This window comes from Numida meleagris, chromosome 5, assembly GCF_002078875.1.
Source record: "Numida meleagris isolate 19003 breed g44 Domestic line chromosome 5, NumMel1.0, whole genome shotgun sequence".
In the NCBI taxonomy this organism is placed as follows: Eukaryota; Metazoa; Chordata; class Aves; order Galliformes; family Numididae; genus Numida; species Numida meleagris.
In genome coordinates, this window is record NC_034413.1 from 67,875,256 (window position 1) to 67,896,243 (window position 20,988).

The following is a 20,988-nucleotide window of genomic DNA, read 5'->3' on the forward strand; positions in this document are numbered from 1 at the left end:
CAGTTGCTCTCAGAAAATCTGACCTACTGATCGACCCAGCATCTCTGCAATAAACAGACTATAATCTGTGGATGAAGTGAACTCTAATCAGGCCACATGCAGATTAAACGAACTGCGAGGAATAAAAACTAGATTAAAATGTTCGTGCCCAATACCGGAAGATTATCGGGACATTTTACCTCTTTAAATCCTAATTTATGTAGGAGTCAAGCTGAAGTTTATATGTTTTTAGCGATTATATGGCATAGCAGATTTCCGTCAGTTCAGAGAAGATTCAGAGATCAGGTAGATATTTGTGTCAGGCATTGGAAAAACAGTGCCTCATTGTTAATACAGTCAAAGGTGCTTTCTATCTATGTGACACTGAAAGGGTGTTCTTAAAATGTAGGTAGAGGTTAACATCAGCTGTCCAGTGTGACCACATATCTTTACACTTAATCACTTGCATTAAAGTAATTAAGATAATTTAAATAACATTAGACATTGGCATTGGTGGATTGCTTGATACGAAAAGTGTGTTGCCACAATTAAGCTTTATCGTTTCAGCAGCAGTGGTATCTTTTGTCTGGGCATAAAAGAAGAATCATTACCATGAATAGTTAAAGTCTGGTTAGCGTGACTGAACGTATATTCACATTAATAATTTTGAATAATCAGATGCCAGTGATGTGTCTTTCCCGTACGCCTGTGTGTAAAGTCAGTTTGCATTTAGGAAATTACTTTACACTTGACAGAAGTCACAGAAATGGTATCAAGCCAAATTCATAAATCTTTTGAAGGTACAGTATTTTGATTTGTTCACCACTTACCACCTGTGAGGCCAGGCAACATGTAAAGGTCTCTGCTGATAGTCCATTCCACTCCAGATATTACAGAGGTTAAAAGTCAGTTGTTGCTTATCTTCTTCTTGACAAGGATTTGTACTTTCTGATGCTTCAGACTTGTTCAGTCTCCCTGCTGCTGTTAATGGGGAATGCAGTCCCTCATGCTGTGTGGTACAAAGTCCAGGCTGTGCTTCACAAAGTCCAGACTCACGACACGCGTTGCTGTTTTTCATTAAACCTCCCAAAGCTCTGCTCTTCTGCTGCCCAGGCAGGCCCTCACATTGATAAGCATCTCCATTTCTTTTAACACCAATTATGTTTTCCAAATGGGCAAGCTTATGTTCTGGCATGAACCTGTTAGCAAAAGGAAGAGAAAAATCTATATAGTGTTTACGCTGGATTGCAGTCTCACCTGGCATTTTTTAATTAATTAATATTAAAAGAAAAGTCAAAAAACAGTTGGTATTGCACATCCATCCAAGCAACAGCTCCTCTCAGTAACACATTTCATATATATCATAGAGAATACAGTGTCTGTGAAACATTCACTGGCTGGGGATCCAAAGGTCTCTGAACTACAACACTGCTAACAGCACAGGCATTAGCTGAGAGATCAAAACTACTTCCCTACTAAAATAAAATTAAGGAAACATCTCTGGGAAGTAAAAAGGCAATCCTGTTATTTTAGCCAGTGAAGTCTTGGCATTTTTGCTCAGACTACAGCTAAGAGTGCTAATAAATGCCACACACAGTGGAGTAACGACATCATGTGAGTCTCGTCTATGCCTAAGCTGACACCAGCAAGTGCCTTCATCACAGCTAAGTGAAAGCTAACACAGAAAGACTACATAATGTTTAATAACATGGGCCAAACATGTCCCTGTGGCATGGAAAAGGGTTTTTATCCAACTATCCTTTCCTGATTTCTGTCATGATCTTCTGAGAAGACGAACCAAAACTTAAAAACAGAAATCCCTTCCAGCGACAGGATGCATTTGCACAGAGCTGAACTCATTTCTGCAATCTGTAAAATGCAACAATGCAGATCCACTTCATCATTTGAGTTAAAGAAGGAATGGACGAATTGCTCAGGAAACACTCAAGTGAAGCTCCTCCATTCAAACGTGACTCTCCTAAATTAACATAGAGAGGATTACACATGCTGCCATCACGGGATCCTCCCTCTCAATGTCTGTCTGTACCTCAAGTTAATTTACCCAAATATTATTTACTTACATGCCTTTCAGTGTGATTATGGTTCTTCCAGATAAGTGGAGACATTTAAATTTTCTGTTTCCTTTTAATTTCCAAATGTTTACACACTACAGCCTGTTTATTGAACTGTTTACTAAAGCGAACACTTGCTCCATTTTATCAACCTCCTCCACAGTTCTTCAGAGTTTTGCTCGATCACAGCAAGAGCTCCTTTCTGAGCCGTGAACAAACTGGTTGTCAAAACAAACATCCTTAAATGCTGGAATCACCCTGCCCTGCCACGGAATACCTCTGAACACAAACAGACCTTCTCTTCATTTGAAATTACTACCAAAATACAAACACACGCACACACGTACACTACATGAGCTTTTTCTTCAAAATCCTTAAATCCTCTTTTCTAAGTCAGCACGCTGCATGACTACACTACGCAACACGTATTCTTTGTTTCGGGCTGCTGTTCCTTGGCATATTACTTTTATGTTATCTACACAAAGCTGCATTTTCAAGTCACTGACCACACGACCTCTGGGATCCACTTTTTTTCTCACTGCTCGTCGCTGCTCTGTAGATGCAATCCGAGCAGTTCAGCCATATTCAGTCATCTCACCCAAATCCACAACGCAAGTTATGAACAAGACAAGTTCCCAAATGAGCCCGTGTTGAACTATTCCCGTCTCAGTGAATCAGCCACGCTCAAGCCTCTCAGCCTTTCATCACCTTTACAAATAAGGCTTTCTGCACTTGAAATAGGCTATTGTTCCTAGTAACACTGGAAGTAGACTTTTAAAAATTTATTTTGTAAACTGAAATCTTCATGTGCTGCTTATAGCCCTTTCTGAGGTGATACCTAAGCCGGAGCATAAAGAAATCAGCTCTGTATGGCTGCCTATATTCCTATGTGCCTGGCTACCAAGCACATACACACTCTTAATAGTTAAGTCAGCAGACATCAGCTCACTCTGGGTAGCAAAGCTCAGGGCATGGATATCTCTGACCACCACCAGACTCATGTTCTGAATCAAGTCTTGTAGGGCTGACACAGGTAAGCACCAGCCTGAGCTGAATTACCTAAAACTGTCTGGTCATGAAGCTAGGACCCAAGCCCTAGGACACATCAGTAATGTTACAGTGCATTTTATTTTACCCAATTATTTCACTCGTAAAATCCTTGTGAAGTGACACAAAATTTAGTTAAGTTACCCGGCACCCATGCGAGGATGTATTTTCATATATTTATGCAGGGGAAAAAGGGGAGGTGAAAATAGCTTAGGGGATTTTCCCTAAACCAACACGCCTGTAAGCGAGTCAAGAGTACTGATTTACCAAATCAAATTTAACTAGCAGACTTCGAAAAAGCATTGCCATGAGAAGAACTACTTGAAGCACTGAAGGTTGGACCACCTAAGTGTTCTATCTCCTCGTCTGTGTTTAATCTCCTGGCTGATGTGCCCCTCACTGCACCATTTCTTAGTTTTCAGTCCTCATAAATCTGCTCCATCATTTCTAATAATATGAGATAAAACTTTACTAATTTCTCCCCGGAATGAACTATTTAATATCCTTTTATTTAAGACATATGTGCGCAATCAATTCTGTTGTATTTACTTGTATTACACACACAGTATTCATCATCTTGACAATTTTAAAAAGTTTTAGAACACCATTTCACTTAACAGTTTAAAAAAAAAAAAGAGATTTATTTGATGGTTAACTTTGGAACAAGTTATCTGCATTAACTTCCATTGTTTTGGCATAAAGTAGTTCTGTATATTTTACTAACAACAGCGGAGACATGATAAAGGATGTAGGCAGAGAGCCATAAACAGCTCTCGCTGCAAGACACAGTGTTCATGTAAAAGCATTAATTTTTTGGACCTTGATTGGAAGACATGCCTGTGTTCAGCCACTTGGATTTTACTAAATACAACCATGTATAAAATGTTGTACCTGAATATAACAATTTTAACTGCAGAAAGACCACTGTAAATCATACATAGTATAAACCTGTCCACATGATTGGAATAATATAATGGATACTGTAGTCCCTAGCCACTAGCTAATGTTCTTTATGACACTTAAATAAATGACTTGAAAATAAAATAGTAACACAAAGTCTTCTAAACCTGTTCACGTGCCTTTCCCAAATGCATGCTGGAAAAAGACAATGTATAGTTAACACGTTTTTTTCTGTTTACATTCTCCCCGGAGCATATTTGCTCCAGCTATTCTTCTTCTCTTCTTCCAAATTCATATTCATTCCTTTTTTTCTGCCACCTTCCAGACTGAGTCATCTCTATACCCAGTACCTGCCCGGACCATGGTCAGTGTTAATCACCAAGAGCACGTAGGATTTCTACACCACCGCTCAGCTGGGAATCTCAAAGGCATCTACAACTTCAGGAAAAAAAAACACAAAACAACTCCAGTGTTTTACTTGGAGCCAGCCCATGCTCCCACCAAGATGATCACAGTTTCTGAAACTTCTGTCCAAACTTCAGAAAATACCAGAGCAGAGGGGCAGAGCAGGGGAAGGATGCTGCTGGGTGTGGAGCATGTAGGCTTCAGGAGAACATGAGCGAGCTACAGCAGCAGCTTGGTAGCTTCTCGCTATCCAGACAGATGCACCATTGTTCTCCAGCTTACAAACGAACTTACTAAAGTTCGCACATAATAAAAATTCCATACGCTAGAAGTCGGGGTTTCAATCTAAACATTTGCTATTTTGGATGTTATTTTTCTTTTCCTTTATGTCATGAAACCTCACTTTGAGGAAACCTGTGGAATTTTACTTGGAGCAGGCCTGTGCATTTTCCCTTTCTCTTCTGTAACGTTATGTTACATCTTATGTATTTATTTGCAGCACTTCATTTGCCTAATGACAAATTACTATCAGAAATTGGCCTCATCTCATGGCACTGCAAGTCACTTTGTGCGCCGTTTTATTAAAACAACAACAAAAAAGAATGGCAGGGCAACAATATCACTGCTAGATGAACAGCAACTACATCAGAAAGACTGACCAGAGTATTGGTTTAAGCAGGATGAAATTATACAGGCAAGGTGTGCATGTTGTATAAAGTTAGGAACAGTTTGTATGAATCGATGTAACCTAAAAAAAAAAAACAAAAAAACCCTCTAATTCCCAAAAAGTGGCACTTTGTAAGCAAAGTTAAAGACAGTTCTGGAAGTGCTGAGGATTTCCTTTTTAATTATATGGTGATCAAAGGTTTAAAAATAATAAAAGGTAGACAAGTACCTCTTCAATTCATGCATTCTTACAGAACATAACCAAAACTGCTCCCCAAAAGCCAAGTAAAAGACATTTGCAGTCCCAAATAGCCACAATCAGATATATCAGAAACCTTCCCCAGGCCTTGCAGATCCAACAAATGCATTTATAAGCTGCGGTGTTTATTTTGCCAGTCATGTCCAAACGCACAACTTAACAATCTCATTGGTGGAGAATTTCCTTTGTCTTTCTATAAACATGATCACAAATGTCTCTTTGTTACCTGCAATATTTCTAGCAGAATTTATGTGACCTAAATCACGCCGAGCTTATGGACACCAATACCTGGAGTCCATTTGCCTTATAATTGCTGCAATGGACAGAAGCTCCGCAGTAAATGGGAAATTCTACTTTTGCCCTTTCTTGCTTTCTGCCTCCTGGAATTTTTCCCATTCCCATGCTGAATTTGCTCCCGTCATTACTGGGAATATCCCAGCTGTGGATATTCTATCATTCTACGAACTGACAAAACTTCAAGACCTGTTTTTAGTGACTTTTTTTTCCTTAATTCAGACATTTTGTTCTGCAGTGAGAAAGAGTTGTTGAGGGTGGTCAGGTATCCCAAAGCTGTGTTACAGCTGAAACTTAAAAACCTGAAAGGAGATTCCCAATATTTAAGGAATTTGATATTAGGGTTAACTGAAGTTGTCAAATACTTTCTGGGATCTAATTTCACTTTCTCATCTTCAGCAACGCTTGTAATTCTTCATTCAGAAGAGGAAGGAGATTACTTGTCAGCAGTAATCTCTAACACAGATAATGCCATATAAATATTACGGGCTTATAAGCGTGGACAAGGATTAGGAGCAAAGAGAGAGAGCAGAAAGAAAACTGAACAGAGCCAAGATTAAGCACTGGGAAGGGCAAGGCAAAATACAAGGACTGTGGCTGAGCATGTCTTCCCACAGCTGAACATTTTCCTGGGTAGAGTAAGTAGGCTTTACATAGAGATTTGGAGTGCTAACAGCACCTCTTCCCTGTTAGCAAAGTAAAATATACAGAAGCATTAAAATATTTGAGATGTGCTCATTCCCCCCATCATTATCTTCTCTCAGCTGTCCTCTCTTCTCCATGACATGAGAAATACAGAACAGAGTCAGGAAATCACTTCCAACCTCCTACTCGAAGCCCATCCAGTTCTACCAGGTTGCTAAGGGCCACATCCCATCAAGTTTCTGACTACAGTCAAGGCCAAAGATGTAGGTTTCGCATCTAGGCATGACCAAAAACACTGCCGCTTTGGCAAGAGATCTGCTGAATGCAACAAGCCCTGGAGGTGAGCCTGCCTGGCAGGTAGGATGCAAGAGCTGCTCCCAGGGAAGTGAGGCCGGATCCGGACAACTGCAGGCAGCTGCTTTTGGCTGAAGTTGGAACGCGGTCCTTCGGAGCAGGGAGAGGAAAGATCTCGGGAGGGTAGAACAGAAACAGGATAATTCTCACATTCCTCAAACCCTAACTTCCACCTATGTTTCCAAGTAATTCCTGAGCAAAATCCCTCAATATCTAGTATTCCTATCCGACGCTGCCAAGAAATTCCCCTGCTAGCATTTGCACTTTTCTTTCCAGTTTAGTCCCACTTGGATTCAACTATGCTCCTATTATTTTATTCCCTAAGATGCCATACCTGTACCTCAACGCAGGGAGGATGGTCAGCTCAACCTCCAACTTTCCCCCGAGTATTACATTTGAATTCCTAACAAGAAGATCGCTGCCCAAGCTGCGCTGTAAAACCTACACACCAGATGACCTGGATTTTAACTATTTTAACCAATACTTCCCAAAATACACAGAAAGGTACCACCTTCCAAAACACAAGCCTGCAGTGAAGCTATGCAAAACAGGAAGACAGGCAGGTGAAACGACTCCAAAACAAATACAGCCCCTGAAAGCCTATGCTTTCCTGGTTTTGAGTCCTCTGCACTGCCGCTCTTCTTATACATCATGTGAGCCAAAAGCATGTCGAGTCCAATCCAGTGCTTGTGGGATCATTCCATTTTGTTACATATTTACTGCTGACAAATTATTTCAACAATGTCTTAATTGCTTTAGGTCAGCAAAATCAAGCAGATGTTGATTACTCTGCACTTTATTACTGGAAGGGAGATGGCAGCCACTGATGTCACAAGCAAAACTCAGTCTGACTTCAAGAAAGACAAGTTTGGCTCTAAATAACTAAATTCACATCTTCAGTTCCCTCAGATCCTCCAAAACCAAACATAAGAACCCGTGCAGAGCTATAATTCATAAGAACACTGACCTCAACACACGGAATGGTGGTAAGTTAAAAATTCCTCAGAACGATGGCGATGAGCTACAATACAGATTTCAAAACACAGATGAAAATAACTTCTGCATTATTTTGCACAAGGTGTAAAAACAAGCATCAATTGATAGCTTAAAAAAAAAAAAGCAACTAATTTTCTCTATAATTAAGCATCGTGAATGTGCAGATCTGCTAAACCAGCGCTGCAAGGGAACAGATTTTTGGAGCACCAAGATTCATCTTGGTTACAACCGACAGAAATTCAGAAATTCCGAGCTTAAGTTCTGCTTCCATAAAAGTTCAAACGAAGGAATTACACTATGGAAAAAAAGGTTAAGCTTCTGAGAATTACAAGGTTTTTAAGGTTCTTCAGGATCCTAAAGGATTGGTCATGTTTATTACTGCTTATTTAAATAGGGAAAGAAAAAAAAAAAACCAGCACAGCTCTTGAGCGCTTATTTAGAAAATGCAAATTTCACATATAACTCCAAACAATGCAGTGTCTCTTCTTGCTAAACAGAATTGGAAATTAGTATTTGAAAAATTGTATCACACCTTAAATCATCTACTCTTTTCTTTCTTTCTTCCTCTGTTTTTTTTTTTTTTCTTTTCTTTTTGTAATTAAACCTAATGCCAGGATCCCGTAGCCTATAATTTCCTGTTTGGTGGAAATCCTTCTAATCAGGATATATAGAATGGATGTCCCCTTTAACCAGGCTGTTTTGCAACATACGCAATGCAGAAGGGAGTGCTATCATAACACTTCAATAGTTAAGTGACTTTATGAGAAAAATACTTCCAAATGTTTCCTAAAACCTTCCAAACCGCACCAAAGAACATTATCGTAATATTATGTTTCCCTATGGCCTCCAATATTTAAGCTTGCTATTCTCGAAATGATACTTGGATGAAAAATATGAGTTTATGTAATGTATAAACTGTTCCTAAAAGAAAAGTTGCCTTTAAAATTACTCTGTGTAGATGTCAGATATTTTACATTTTCAATAGCCATTCTGCATTAATTGAACAAATAGTATTCCAGTGCTTTGGGTTGCACGTGAATAGTCTCTATTTTAAAACTGAACAGTCACCGTGTGATCTTACGCGTAGCAAATACTGAAAACAATAAGTGTCCTAAATGATTACATATCAAGTTATGCTTAATAGATACCCATATTTCTTGCACAGTATACATAATCTATATAAACCGTAGAGCATATATCAATAACATATTCCAGCGAATCCAGCATCAAAGAGTTCGTTTATAGTAGGTTTTCATTTGACTCAGGGTTGTAATGTTCTGTGCAAGCATAAGCTAACCATTTCAGTGATTCTGCCAGCAAGCTGCTTTTTGGCAGATTATTGGCAGTACATACTGGCAACAAACTCATGCAACTAAGCCCTTCTTATAACTTACAGGTAAATAATGATTTTAATAAATTTATGTAAAATGTTCCACTTGCTCACATCTGGTTTTGATCATTCACTCAACTGCGCGAATGCAAGCTCGTGTGCGTTTCGCGGGAAAACACATATTTCACCTTAATTATTTAACACTTTCTCAGGTACCCCAAGAAATAAATAATGAATGCAGCCCACTTCCATTGGAAGGGTTTAGCTGAAGTAAACTTCACCTGAAACACTGATGAAATTAATTAAAAATAATAATTTTACGCACACCAAAATCTAAACCACATTTTGTTAGGAATACATTCAGGTGATAAGAAAAACACAGGACTATTGCACAGCTACCTCAGCCACAGGGCATTCAAATCATAAGGTCCAGTCCATTGGCTCTGGCCATGAGGACCATGCACTAATACAAAGACTCCACTTGAAAATGTGTTACTGTATGAGATATCTTAGCACTTCTTTTTGTACCAGAACTGAAGCTTAAGTCGGGACAATGTCAACACGGATGACCACGAACATTACTGCATTAAAAAAATAAACCTATGGAGATGCAATGAGCTCAACCCCAACTGTTCAACCCAACGCCTTACATCTACAACTCAAAAAACTGTTCAGGTGAAGACACCTCTAGTGATCACAGAAAGAAGTGCTCACAGAATGGTGCTCTCAGGTCTCTACTGCAAAAGGCCTATAGTGGAAGAAAGGCTGGCTCACAAGAATGTAATGGCAAATGAGAAAATCAAAACAAAAGAAAATTAAGGCAAAGCAAAGTTTCTTCAGTTCCTTGCTCACTCAGTGCCCAAGCCATCATCTTGGATGGTGGTCCCCTACCTGCCATGCTCTATCTATTGACAACGAATGCCAGCTGAGCCCGTGCTGCTCAGGTCCTTCAGCACTGAGTGTCAGGAAGCAACACCTGGCTGTGGAACATTGTTGTAATTAAGGGAAGCAATGCACTTTAAAGGGTTTTACATAGTGAAGGTCCATGTCTATTCTGCTTGCGAATACATTTCAAAGTTTTGTTTAGTAGTTATCTTATACGGGGCACAATTATTAAGCGTTAGATTTCAGTTGTGTCCAACACAGCATTTGCTTGCAATTTTTTAACATTTATTCACTTACGGGAGTCAACACTTAAGGATTTTGTAAGGCTTGGCAACATGGTTAAAGCCCAGCCAATTCTCACTGAGATATATTGAACTTGCTGGTAAAACCCTCTGTTCCTATAGCGGACTTGCCTTTAATTAGATCTGCTTCAAGGATGCAGTATCCTTCCAGCACATTATAAACCTAAGGGCATATATTTGTATTGTTTAAAGGCAGGAAATTCTGTGAACTGAAATGAGAACATATCCCTTTTGCCTTTGCGGACTTTTGTTATTTTCTCTTCCTTCTGGGGCTTTGGAAACAAAACCAGTGAAAGCTGAAAGTTTGAACAATAGCAAATTACTTTCAAGGAAAAAAAAGTAAAATACTAAGTATATTTTTATGGCTTTAGTCATACACTTTGTATATATGTAAATTGGACATATCCAGGCAACAGAAAATACTATTTGCAGTAGGCCCTGAGACTGGAATAGAATCATACTGGTTTTATCATAAAAGACTGTGGCCTTTGCTGTTTTACTTTATTATTATTCCTTTACTACCTTGTATTAACTTGTATCCCGCCAACTTCATGACAGAGCAGATTTGTTTCATGGTAACCACAGAAATAGGGCAATCACATTTTTATTGTAAGCAGAAAAACTAATCGTCTCTGTAACTCTTTTACTTGGACTACTCCAGAGAGTCCCACATCGCTCCTTTAATTGATGCAAAAGGCTGGTCTGGAAGCACAGAATTCTGGGACCACGTACAGTGTACAGACGTGAAAATGGGAACTGCTGAGATGAACAGAGACTTGTGCTCCACTAAAATGAAGAGCTGGACAGAGACAGCCTTTTTGACAGAGCAGCAAACTTTGTTACAGCTCACACGTGGCAACCTCAACTGCAGCGAATTAGTGAGTCTAAGCACTTATCCAGCACTTACATAGAGGTTTCCCTCGCAAACGGCACACAACGAGCTGACTGCTTCTATCTAATAAGCTTAATAGCTAAATATAAATTACAGTGGGATGTAAGGCCTTAGAGAGACATTCGACACCCAAGATATTGCTTGGCCACTGGATCTCTTCTAGCTTGTGTTCACACACGCTAATCCCTCTTCCTGGACAGCAGCAATTATGACATTGGTGAACTGCAGGACTTCAGTTTATTTGCTTTCATTTGGCACAGAGCTTCATGCCCATCTCATCCACTCTTGGAGGTTACAACTGAAGCTGAGATCACAATGAGACACCATCAATCATCACAATAAACACAACTCAGCTGTTTCTGTGCACTCAAGGCCCATGGCGGAGAACAATCTTAATAAGGGATTGGAAAGAAGTGGCTTCACTTTAAATAAGTGCTCGCAATAATGACTCCTAAAGAAACACTACCAATCAACCCTGGGGAACAATTAGCTGAAAGTTATTCATGCTGATCTGTAGGCTATCTGTCTTGTAGATCTTTACATAACAGCAAAGCAGACCAAAAATTAACAGCTACCAGCTCTAACGCTTCTACAGTCTTTCCTGCAGAGGTGGGCAGTGAGGGCTGCTTCCCACCTCAGACATCATGGCAATTCCTGATGGGAGAAGCAGGGTTCTGAAACCTAGCATCTATCATAACCCCAATTACCCCAACTATTACTTATTCTTGGGGTCACATAACTGTACAGTGTCTCTTAGTGCTGACTAACAGAACATTTTTGCCCCAGTGGTCAAGCAACAAGGAGTACTGGGTTTTGAAATGCAGCAGCATACAAATGTTTACATCACATATTCAGCATGCACAAACAAGGCTCACCGTAAGCCACTCGCTTACAGGTCCTGCTTACCTCACTTTTGGATCTTCTGCAAATGTAATTAAAGACACTTAGGAGAAAAAATCATAGCTAAGTTCACAAACTACACAAAAAAAAATTATCGGGATACCTTTTGTTAAAAGTCATGGTAAATTAGAAGGTCCAACTAAAAGAAGCAGATGCACTGGCTGCTAAGTTGTAGTTGCAAACAGAACTTTTTTCTGCTAACATCAAAAGAACAAGGTGTTCATATAAATGGCATTTTATTTTGATCCTATTATTCTATATGAGCTAGAGGAGAGATCAAAGGAAAAAGTACCCAGGTTTCACTATTAACACTTAACATAGCTCCAGTCAGAAAATCCTTTCCAGATTGCTAGTGCAATTTAAAGCACAGCACATTTTTGTTGTTCTGTTGGGTAATATACCTGAAGGCACTGTTTTGATTCCCTGACCACCTTTTTCATTGTGGAAAATTGCTTCTGATATATGTATTTTCAATTTTATTTTTTTTATTTTTTTTTTTAATGATAGCAAATCCCAGAATCCCTAGGTTTGGGAACAACACTGCTTTGGGTCCTACATGTTGTCACTGGGGGGACAAGCTGCCCTGCACTGGTGACAGTGTATTAGTGACTGCATGCAGCAGGCAGGAAATTCAAACACTGAAGCCCGGTGCAGCTCCTGCCAGTGGCAGCTCCACTGAAAGCAAAGCATACCAGCTTCAATTGAGTATGTAAACAAACCTAATGGGCCTTTAAAATATGTAAAGGTTCCTCTTGATAGCTGGCAAGAACAAATGTGCTTTAAGATTTTGTATTGCTTATTATGATATTATCCAGGACTGGCGCTATTAATTAATAGTTCTATTGCCTCTCTTAGAACCCAACTGATGTTAAACAAAGAAAAAATAAAAATGTACTGTATTTCTTACAACGTTGTAGTGCAGTAAAAAATATTACGTTCTTCTTTGAATGTTTCTCAGTGATGTTTCAGTAACTTATGGTAATTTAGAATATCACTTCAAGTGAATTCCCTTAACCTAGAGTGACCAAGAAAATCTGCTAACAAACAGGTACAGCTTTTTGGACTACATTTGGAAAAATCAGTAATCTAGCAGTCATTAAAAAAAAAAAAAAAGAAAAAAAAGAGGGCATATGTCCTTCTTCCCTGCCTTTCCCCCCCCCCCTTCCCAGTTGCTATTAAAACATTCATGTTACAGAGTTGTTCCAAAGTTTATTGTAAATGCCAAAAAGTGGGCACTGATCCCACAAGAGCTGGCTCGGTTATGGCCCACCATCTTGAACATATTCATTTTATCCAACTCAGTGCCAGGAGCTTTTTTTTTGGTTGGTTTTTTTTTTTTTTTTAAACTCAACTTTTCTCTAATAGCAGTAGATTGCGCATACGCAGAGAGATAGTAAGTCCTGATTCTGGGAACTTGCACAGTGAATGCTAAACACATGCAGGTGAGCTGTGGCCTAGAGTGAGCATTACAATTATGGGTTAAATGAGACAAAATGTTTCATGCACAGTCAGAATATGTTCATATTACACATAGCAGCCAGCTGGCTATAAATCCAAGAAGTAAGCTGGAAATCTTTAGAGTTTAAATGGATGAATACAGATATAAGTGGAAGAACAGCGGTTTGTCACCGTATGAATGGCTTTTAACTGAAAAGAGTGGATTGCTTTTACGATGGTTTTCCAAAAGAGTAACCTTGTTGAGATGAAATTAAGAATAAGTGCGATGATTGGAATGTTCCACGTATTTACGTTTTCTATTCTGTTTTGAGACACAGAAGTCTTATTCTGCGTCTCTGAACAATCACAACGTGGTTTTAGATACAGGTGCTCTTAGTGAATAGGGACGCCCGTTCTTTAATAATACCTCTGCAGCTGATGAGCCATAAACAGGACTACTCCATTAATTTATTTCAGATTCAGATCACCATGAGCCGAGCCGAAAGAAGCTCTGAACCATTTTTCTTGCCATACTTCCAGCTCTAAGTGGGGTATGCTACAGCCTTCCACGCTCTAGATATATGCATCACTGACTCTACAGCCATGCTCCTTGGCGCACAAGACCACCAGGCCACCTTGATGCTGCTAAATCAGCACCTTCCTATCAAGCCCAAAGGATATGAGAGGCACGTCGGAGGGCACTCTTCTACTGACACAAAAACAGCCCTAAAAGTTTTCACAAGTGGGTGAACCTGAATGACTTTCTGAAGTGCTTCAGGCTCCTACCAAGAGAAACATTTGTTGTTTCTCCATCTAAAGCAGATGTAATTCCCGCCCGAACCCAACAGTAAGTTCCTCTTACCAAGCACAGTACAGCAGCTAAACTTCAAAGATGTAAAGGATATTTGCATGGGTGAACTATGCCTATATTCATTTATACGTTATACATACATAACATACATATAAAGAAATTTTAACAAATCTTTATGAGTGGATGTGAGCTCATGGTTTTGATGTACTCACAGTTGACAGAATGAGATGGAAACTGTAGGAAGGCTGATAACGAGTTTGCTCCCAAAAACTTTTCTCTTATGTCTCTGAACTGACTGAATGGGAACTGAAAAGGAAAGAACAAAGATTTGCTGTTCTTTACAGTCACGCAACGAAAGTGTAGGTTAAATACAGGAAGTATTTGCAGATTTCAGATATTCTGTAGACCTTTGTTGCTTTTTCCTTACATTGAGATCTAATCTCAGCCCCAGCAAAGAGCGGGGCTTTCGTGTTCTACTGTCCTCCGCTAAGAGAGAACCCTACCCACACTGACACATGCCCAAGTGGACTCAAGATACAGATTTTAATTTCAGCTTTTTGTGGCCATTTGTTCATGCCAATATAGGAAGGAAAAAACGTCTCACCAAGAACAGAAGGCCTAAAATTACACTGCTGAATAAATTAATAAATTATTTTATATTTTGTATGTTGTCAATAGAACATGTCTACAAGATCACAAAGATACAGCTGTAACTTTAAGAAGTTTGGACAGACAACCTTTTCTGATCCTTGTGTTCCATATCAAATATGTCATAACCATGATCTTTAAGCCCCATTTATAAAAAGAATCTAGAGCTTTTCATTTTATAAACAAATCTCATATAAAATATGTATATAACTCTAACTCACTAAATGTATCATTAATATCTACTACAATATTTTAGGATGTCTTTCAAACAGAAGGGCAGTGTCCTCACTACAATTCTGAACAAGCAATAAAATGTTTCTGCTTCTTTAGCGTTGATCAAGCTTTAATTTTGGATTATTTGTCTGAAGTCAGAATTCTTAAAATAAGCAAGTTTTTTATAGAAGCACTTTCTGGAAAAAATACTATCTTCAGTTGGAGGATAATCAGCTATTCTACTCTAACTGGCCCTGATTTGCAGAGTATACAATCACATACATAAGGACAGTACGATAAAACCAAGAGGTGTTCTACCAGTACTCACATGAATAAGTGTGAACACCTTCCACATTTTATTTTCATTATGCTGCTGTACTACCTTTGGTTCTCAGAAACATTTCTGTACCAATATCAGCATTTCATCTTGCACATCTCACACATTACCCAGGCCCTTTTTCTTCTCCTCTCCAAATCAAAAGTTCCCTTACTTCAGTTATTTTGCACATTCATTTTGCTATGCTCTTCCTGAGCTTAGAGAAAGCACGTTGCATTGGTCACGTGAACTGCTGAGAATTTTCCTACCACGCTGGATAAAAAGGGGGTTAAGCACGCTCAGCATGTTGCAGATGGGCTTACAGCACAACGGGTAACTCAAACATCAGATTCGCCAACATCAGCAATGCTTGGCATTGCAGAAGTTGCTGAATAAGATCAGGAAAATACCTGGCCATCAGATATTCGGAAGCATTACATGCAAAAACATCGCTAGGGAAACTTCTAGTTTGTACACGAGCGTTCAGATAAGTTTGATGGGTCATCTGTACCATTAGGTGCTTTCTGGAAGTACTTTCCTCCTTTGCCTTTATTTTTCTTTGCGAAGAAAACAGGAGATGAAACTCTCACCAGAAAGTAACAAAAAGTACACATTAACCTTTAAGTACGTCAAGTTTTGGTAAACAGTGAGGTCACTGGAAATCTTATCTTCTGCACACGAATTAGAGGAGGGTAATGGGACTGAGCAAAAAGTCACGGGCTATTTTCATCAATATGTGCCTTTTATGTAAAAGAGGCTGTTAATTTAAAACTAGTTTTCAGAGTCTCTTAAGAGGCAATCACCTTAAAATTAATCAAAGTGCTGTGCTGCTGTTGTTTAAATGGGGGATGTGCCCTTTCAGATGTTGAGAAAATTCCTTGGGGCAGAGGCTTTGTGTCCCAGAGTCCATCGCTCCCACAGGACGATGGCAGCAGGGTGGGTGAGGACCAGCAGCTCCGCTCACCCCATGGCCAGACAGACTGACATCCACATCCACAGACACACACTTCCCTGGCTGATATCAGTTAGCACTGGCAGCAAGTGGACCTGATTAGAGGGCAGGAAGACACTGGAACAGCAGACAAGGTGCTGTGTGTGTCCCAGAGAGCTCAGTCAGGCTTGACATGAAGGCAGATGGGAGCCCACAGGACCTCTGGATGAAAAGAAGTCTCGATATTAACACGACCAACTTAATCAGGGCTGTGTGGATGAAACCACTGCATGGGATCAAACAAGCCAGTACGAACCACGATGGCTGGGGTCAGCTCACCAGCCACTGCATTAAGCTACAGCCTCCAAATTTCAGCTCCTTCTTTTCAGCTGATCATCACCATGCCCCTAGCTTCCACCATTTCTTTCTTTCTCCTACATTATCTCATTCACCTACAGCTTTCTCTGATTGTTTCTACTAAAGCTACCTCCATGAGGTACACGACGTTTATTCTTCACGAAAAAATTATTTTTCCTATATTCTTCTCCTTAAAATATTCCTTCATTTGTTCAGTGCCCAGCAATGGCTGACAAAAAATATAAATCCCATAGGAATGAAGCAGTGATAGATATCAAAGGCGAAATTGGTAATTATGTTGCGCCAAAAGTCTGAAAACACCTTCCATCAGCACAAACAGAAGAGGTCTGTATTTATCTACAACTGTATTTCCTTAACATTTTGTGATTGATTTCCTTCAGTGAGAATAACCAACTTACAATTTTCAGCGTTTACTGGGACCTTATTTCATGAATTTGTATGAAAGGCAGAAAAGTATAAATGTTTAAAAGCAGCCAGGAATACACGCAACGGTCTTTGTGGAAATAGTGCAATTATGTTTAAAATACCAAACGCTCAAATTACTTCTGACATTTGGTCTGAGTTGCTTTAGAATTTGCACCTATGACCAATAAAAAATAGTGGTTCTGAAGGAGACGGATTATTTCCTTTGCAATATGTTACCACAGAGCAGTTATTCTCTCTTTCTACCAGATCTGACAGCCATTCAAATACACTGGTTTTGCTGCACACTAAACTAGAAATATGATCTCTTCTTGGAAACTCCTCTCAAAAACATTTTCTTCTGTCAATTCTCAGTAAGTGCATACAACAACAAGCGTGACTATTGAACTTTTAAAGTATCAACGTTCAGTCATCTTCCTGAGTTTACATATTGCAGCTGTAGGGTTCAAATCAGGAATAAGATTCTGAAGGACCGTGATCTCTGCCCACAGTTTAGATGCTTATCATCATCTTTTGTGGTAATTAACTGGCACTGCTTTCTCCTCCATTTCCAAAGGGATGATTCACAGGCTCGGCCTTCCAGGAACCAACCACTTTAGCTATTCTCTGCGCTTCCTTCAACTCTTCCTCACCCGCAGCCAGCCCTCTGCTTGACCCCACCTTTAATAAACGTATGACCAGAGAGTCTCAGCTAAAATGCATGCAGTGCCTTCTGAGAAAAGAGTGACTAATCGACACCTAAAACTCAGAATTACACCAGCGAGCTTTCCAAACCATCCTGCAGCCACTGCGGCCCGTGAGCTGGTTTCAGTGAAAAGAGTCACTGCTGAAGATGAAACTGCCAGATTTCTTCACTTTGTTATACAACAATCATGTAAACGGTGTTCTAGCAGCCTGCTCTGAGCCATACACAGGATATTAATCACAGTGCAGGTACAAACCAGATCAACAACCCAGCAGCTCACTCAAAACGAGAAACAACTCATCGGCAGTCATCCTTCTTCACCCACCTGCTTGGACCACTTCCCCCAGCGCCCTGGAGATGCTAGCAGGCCAGTTTGGCCACTCACACTAATTAAGGTTACGCGCTACTACCTTCCTGAAAAAGTAATTCACTGTATGGCTGAACCCACATTTCTATGAGCTACCTTGAAGAGACAGGCGATGCCAAGCTGAACTCTTCTTCAAATATGCACCTACAAAAGAAACAGTGCATTTTATAATGCCTACTTATCTGACTGATGAGGCCGCATTCAAAGCACTGTGACCCATTCTGGGCTCTCCCCTCCCTAGGCTGACCTTTTTTCCCTTCCTGGGTGCTACAGTTGTCCCCCTCCCACCTTCACAGACCTCCTGCAATGTCCACAGCCTTTCAGCAGTGACAGAATGTGGCCTTGCAAGGACATCAGCCAGCTCTCTCTGGATTTTTGGAAGCTCCTCTTTAGGTACCATGGGTCTGTATGGGTCAAGTTCTCTCAAAAAATCCCTCACACGATCCTTACTGCTGTAGTTTTCTTCCATGAACCCGTTCATGAAGCACAAAGGCTTAGAAGACCTGGCCTTGACTGCCACTAAACCATCCAGCACTATGTCCACGGGCCCACGTTTTCAGATAGCGGTAGAAATTATTTTGCTGTCTTCATTTCCCAGAAAGACTGCCTTGAGATGTTCATCTTTCTCCTGATCACCCAACCAGATAAGAAGCAGTGTTTAATTTTGTTACACATGCATCAGATGGTCAAATGAAGCGAACCTTAACAACTAAGGTTTGGGGAAAAAAGAAAACAAAAACAACAAACATCCAGTTTTTGTATTAGAAGCAGAAAGAGGAGGCTGAAGAAAATACCCACCCACCTCTCAGCAGGCACTGAGCATCTTAACAGAGAAAAGCAAAATCAGAAGGTCAGTGATAAATTCTATCATCACTCCGGGAGAAATACAGAAAAGAGCTTCATATGATCTCAGCTGCTGACTGAGGGTCACAGCAGGACACAGAAGGAAGCAACAGATGACTGGGATGGCTATTTCAAAAGGTCTGCAGTTCTCCAGTGCTAAATTTATTCTCAGATGCTCAGAGTGAAAAGTGTAACGACGAACTTCCTCAGTTAAAATCATCAGGGAAAAAAAGCAAAGAGCAAATGAAAATCTTGACTCTGACAGTCATCATGAATATAGAATCTTCTGAGTCAGCAGGCAAATGAAAAGGGCTGAAGTACAACCCAAGGAAATGCACACGGTCCTCAAAACAGAGAAAAACACCTTGGACTACTTTCCGGAACTTTTTTTTGTCTCATTCTTCCAGTAGCACTTGCCCTCAAACCAACCTGCGAGATAGAAGCCCCTCCAGAACACACACTGCTAAGGATGTAGACAACACCGGCTTCAAAAAACGTCTTCTACCACAAAGCTACCTGGAAGACTAGCCCACCCCCTCAAATGCCACGCTGCTCAGACACATCATTCACTGCTCCCAGACAAGACTGCTGCATTAACAAATCACACTGGTGTAAAAGCATCCCCTGCTGAAAACCTGCAGCACAACCTTTCTGCAAGCAACCGCCGCTGTGCTGCTGCTCACTGACAGCGTTATCTTGGCTGTAATTTCTGGCATCTTCCCTACAGGTCTCATACAATGGAAACAACTATTCTCAATGTAACTGTCCTTCAGAAGAAGTAGAATTGGTTATTCCAGAAGCTGGGACTTTATCTTCGCATATCTATACATGCACACAGGTGGGAGACGTTCTGAGGTGGAAATTCCTGTAGCAAGTACAACTTCCAACCTTAACATTACTAGACCCTCACACAAAACTTGGCTATTTGCTGTTTTCTTACAAAGAAGTTTTTAGAAATTTAAGCCAATTTTTCTCTTGTGTGCTCAAGTCACTCCCAAAAAAAGCAACAGCAACAACAAAACACTACACAACTCAGCTACTTCACCATGAAGACGTGATAAAACACCATCGCTGCAGATGCACAGAATCAGCTACAAGAAAGAGGTTTACTCTGTAAATAACACGGCTGAGATTCTGAAGCTTTTTAGCTCCACTCTGTCATAAATGGCAGAAGGGGCTCCTGGTCGTGTATCGCTCTGAAGTGGCCTCAGTGCCACTGGTCAGCACCTCTGGCCTAATGGCTTGGCCAGATGCAGGAAGCCTCCCAGTTCCAGCTCTCCTATTTTCCAGTGAATGCTTTATTCCGCAGCCCCTTGACCTCTCAGTGCAAAGAGCTGGTTATTTTGCTGTCTTGCTGAGAGCTGTGGTACCTGATCTACTCCATGGCTTCCTCATGTATTGCAGCTCAACCAGTGCCAACATTTAAAAACATCCCGTCCTGTCTAAAAAATGTTTCTCCTAGGTATAGAGTTTGCAAAGAGCAACAGAAGATGCTATTTCTAAAATGTGGGGAATGCAGTCCTTACCCAAAGTAGTTCCAAAATTCCTTGCCATTAGTTATCCATTACAATTCAGAACCTGCGTCTAACTTGGAAATTCAGACTTTAGTGCATTTACTCTGAGTTTTATAGTACACTAAACTGTTTAATTGCTTTCTACAGGAAGTAATACAGAATTATTTGTAGAGTCAGTAATGGAACCAGTGAGCCAATGAGCTTCCACTTCTGAAGTTCTCCAGCTATCCTGAAATAATAAAAATACATCAAGACAGAAGCGAGAAAGCAAGTGGACAGTTCTCTCCAGCTTCTCAATAATAAACAGTATAACCGTGATACTTCACCAGAATGTTCAAAAAGTAAATTGAATGGCAGCATGATTGCAGTGGTTCCAGTTATGTTAATTAGGCTGAATTCATGGTTCATTGATGCTGCAATTATGCTGCAAAGAAATGCTGCAAGCATGCTATCTCATCCCACCGCAGCCTGCTGAGTACGCTGCCATTATTCTTCT

At 40.2% G+C, this 20,988-nt stretch overlaps 1 protein-coding gene across 22 annotated transcripts in view; it reads right to left on the bottom strand.

The window, feature by feature from the left end:
• Positions 1 to 20,988, bottom strand: part of GTDC1 (glycosyltransferase like domain containing 1) — a 166,875-nt gene that overhangs the window by 34,396 nt on the left and 111,491 nt on the right. For 21 of the 22 annotated variants that reach the window (XM_021399420.1, XM_021399422.1, XM_021399421.1 and 18 more), the window contains one exon: positions 810 to 1,178. In XM_021399420.1, coding sequence (XP_021255095.1) covers positions 810 to 1,178 — 369 coding nt within the window. Of the gene's footprint in view, positions 1 to 809; positions 1,179 to 14,386; positions 14,481 to 20,988 lie in introns of all 22 variants that reach the window. The other variant, XM_021399440.1, reaches the window with a different exon arrangement.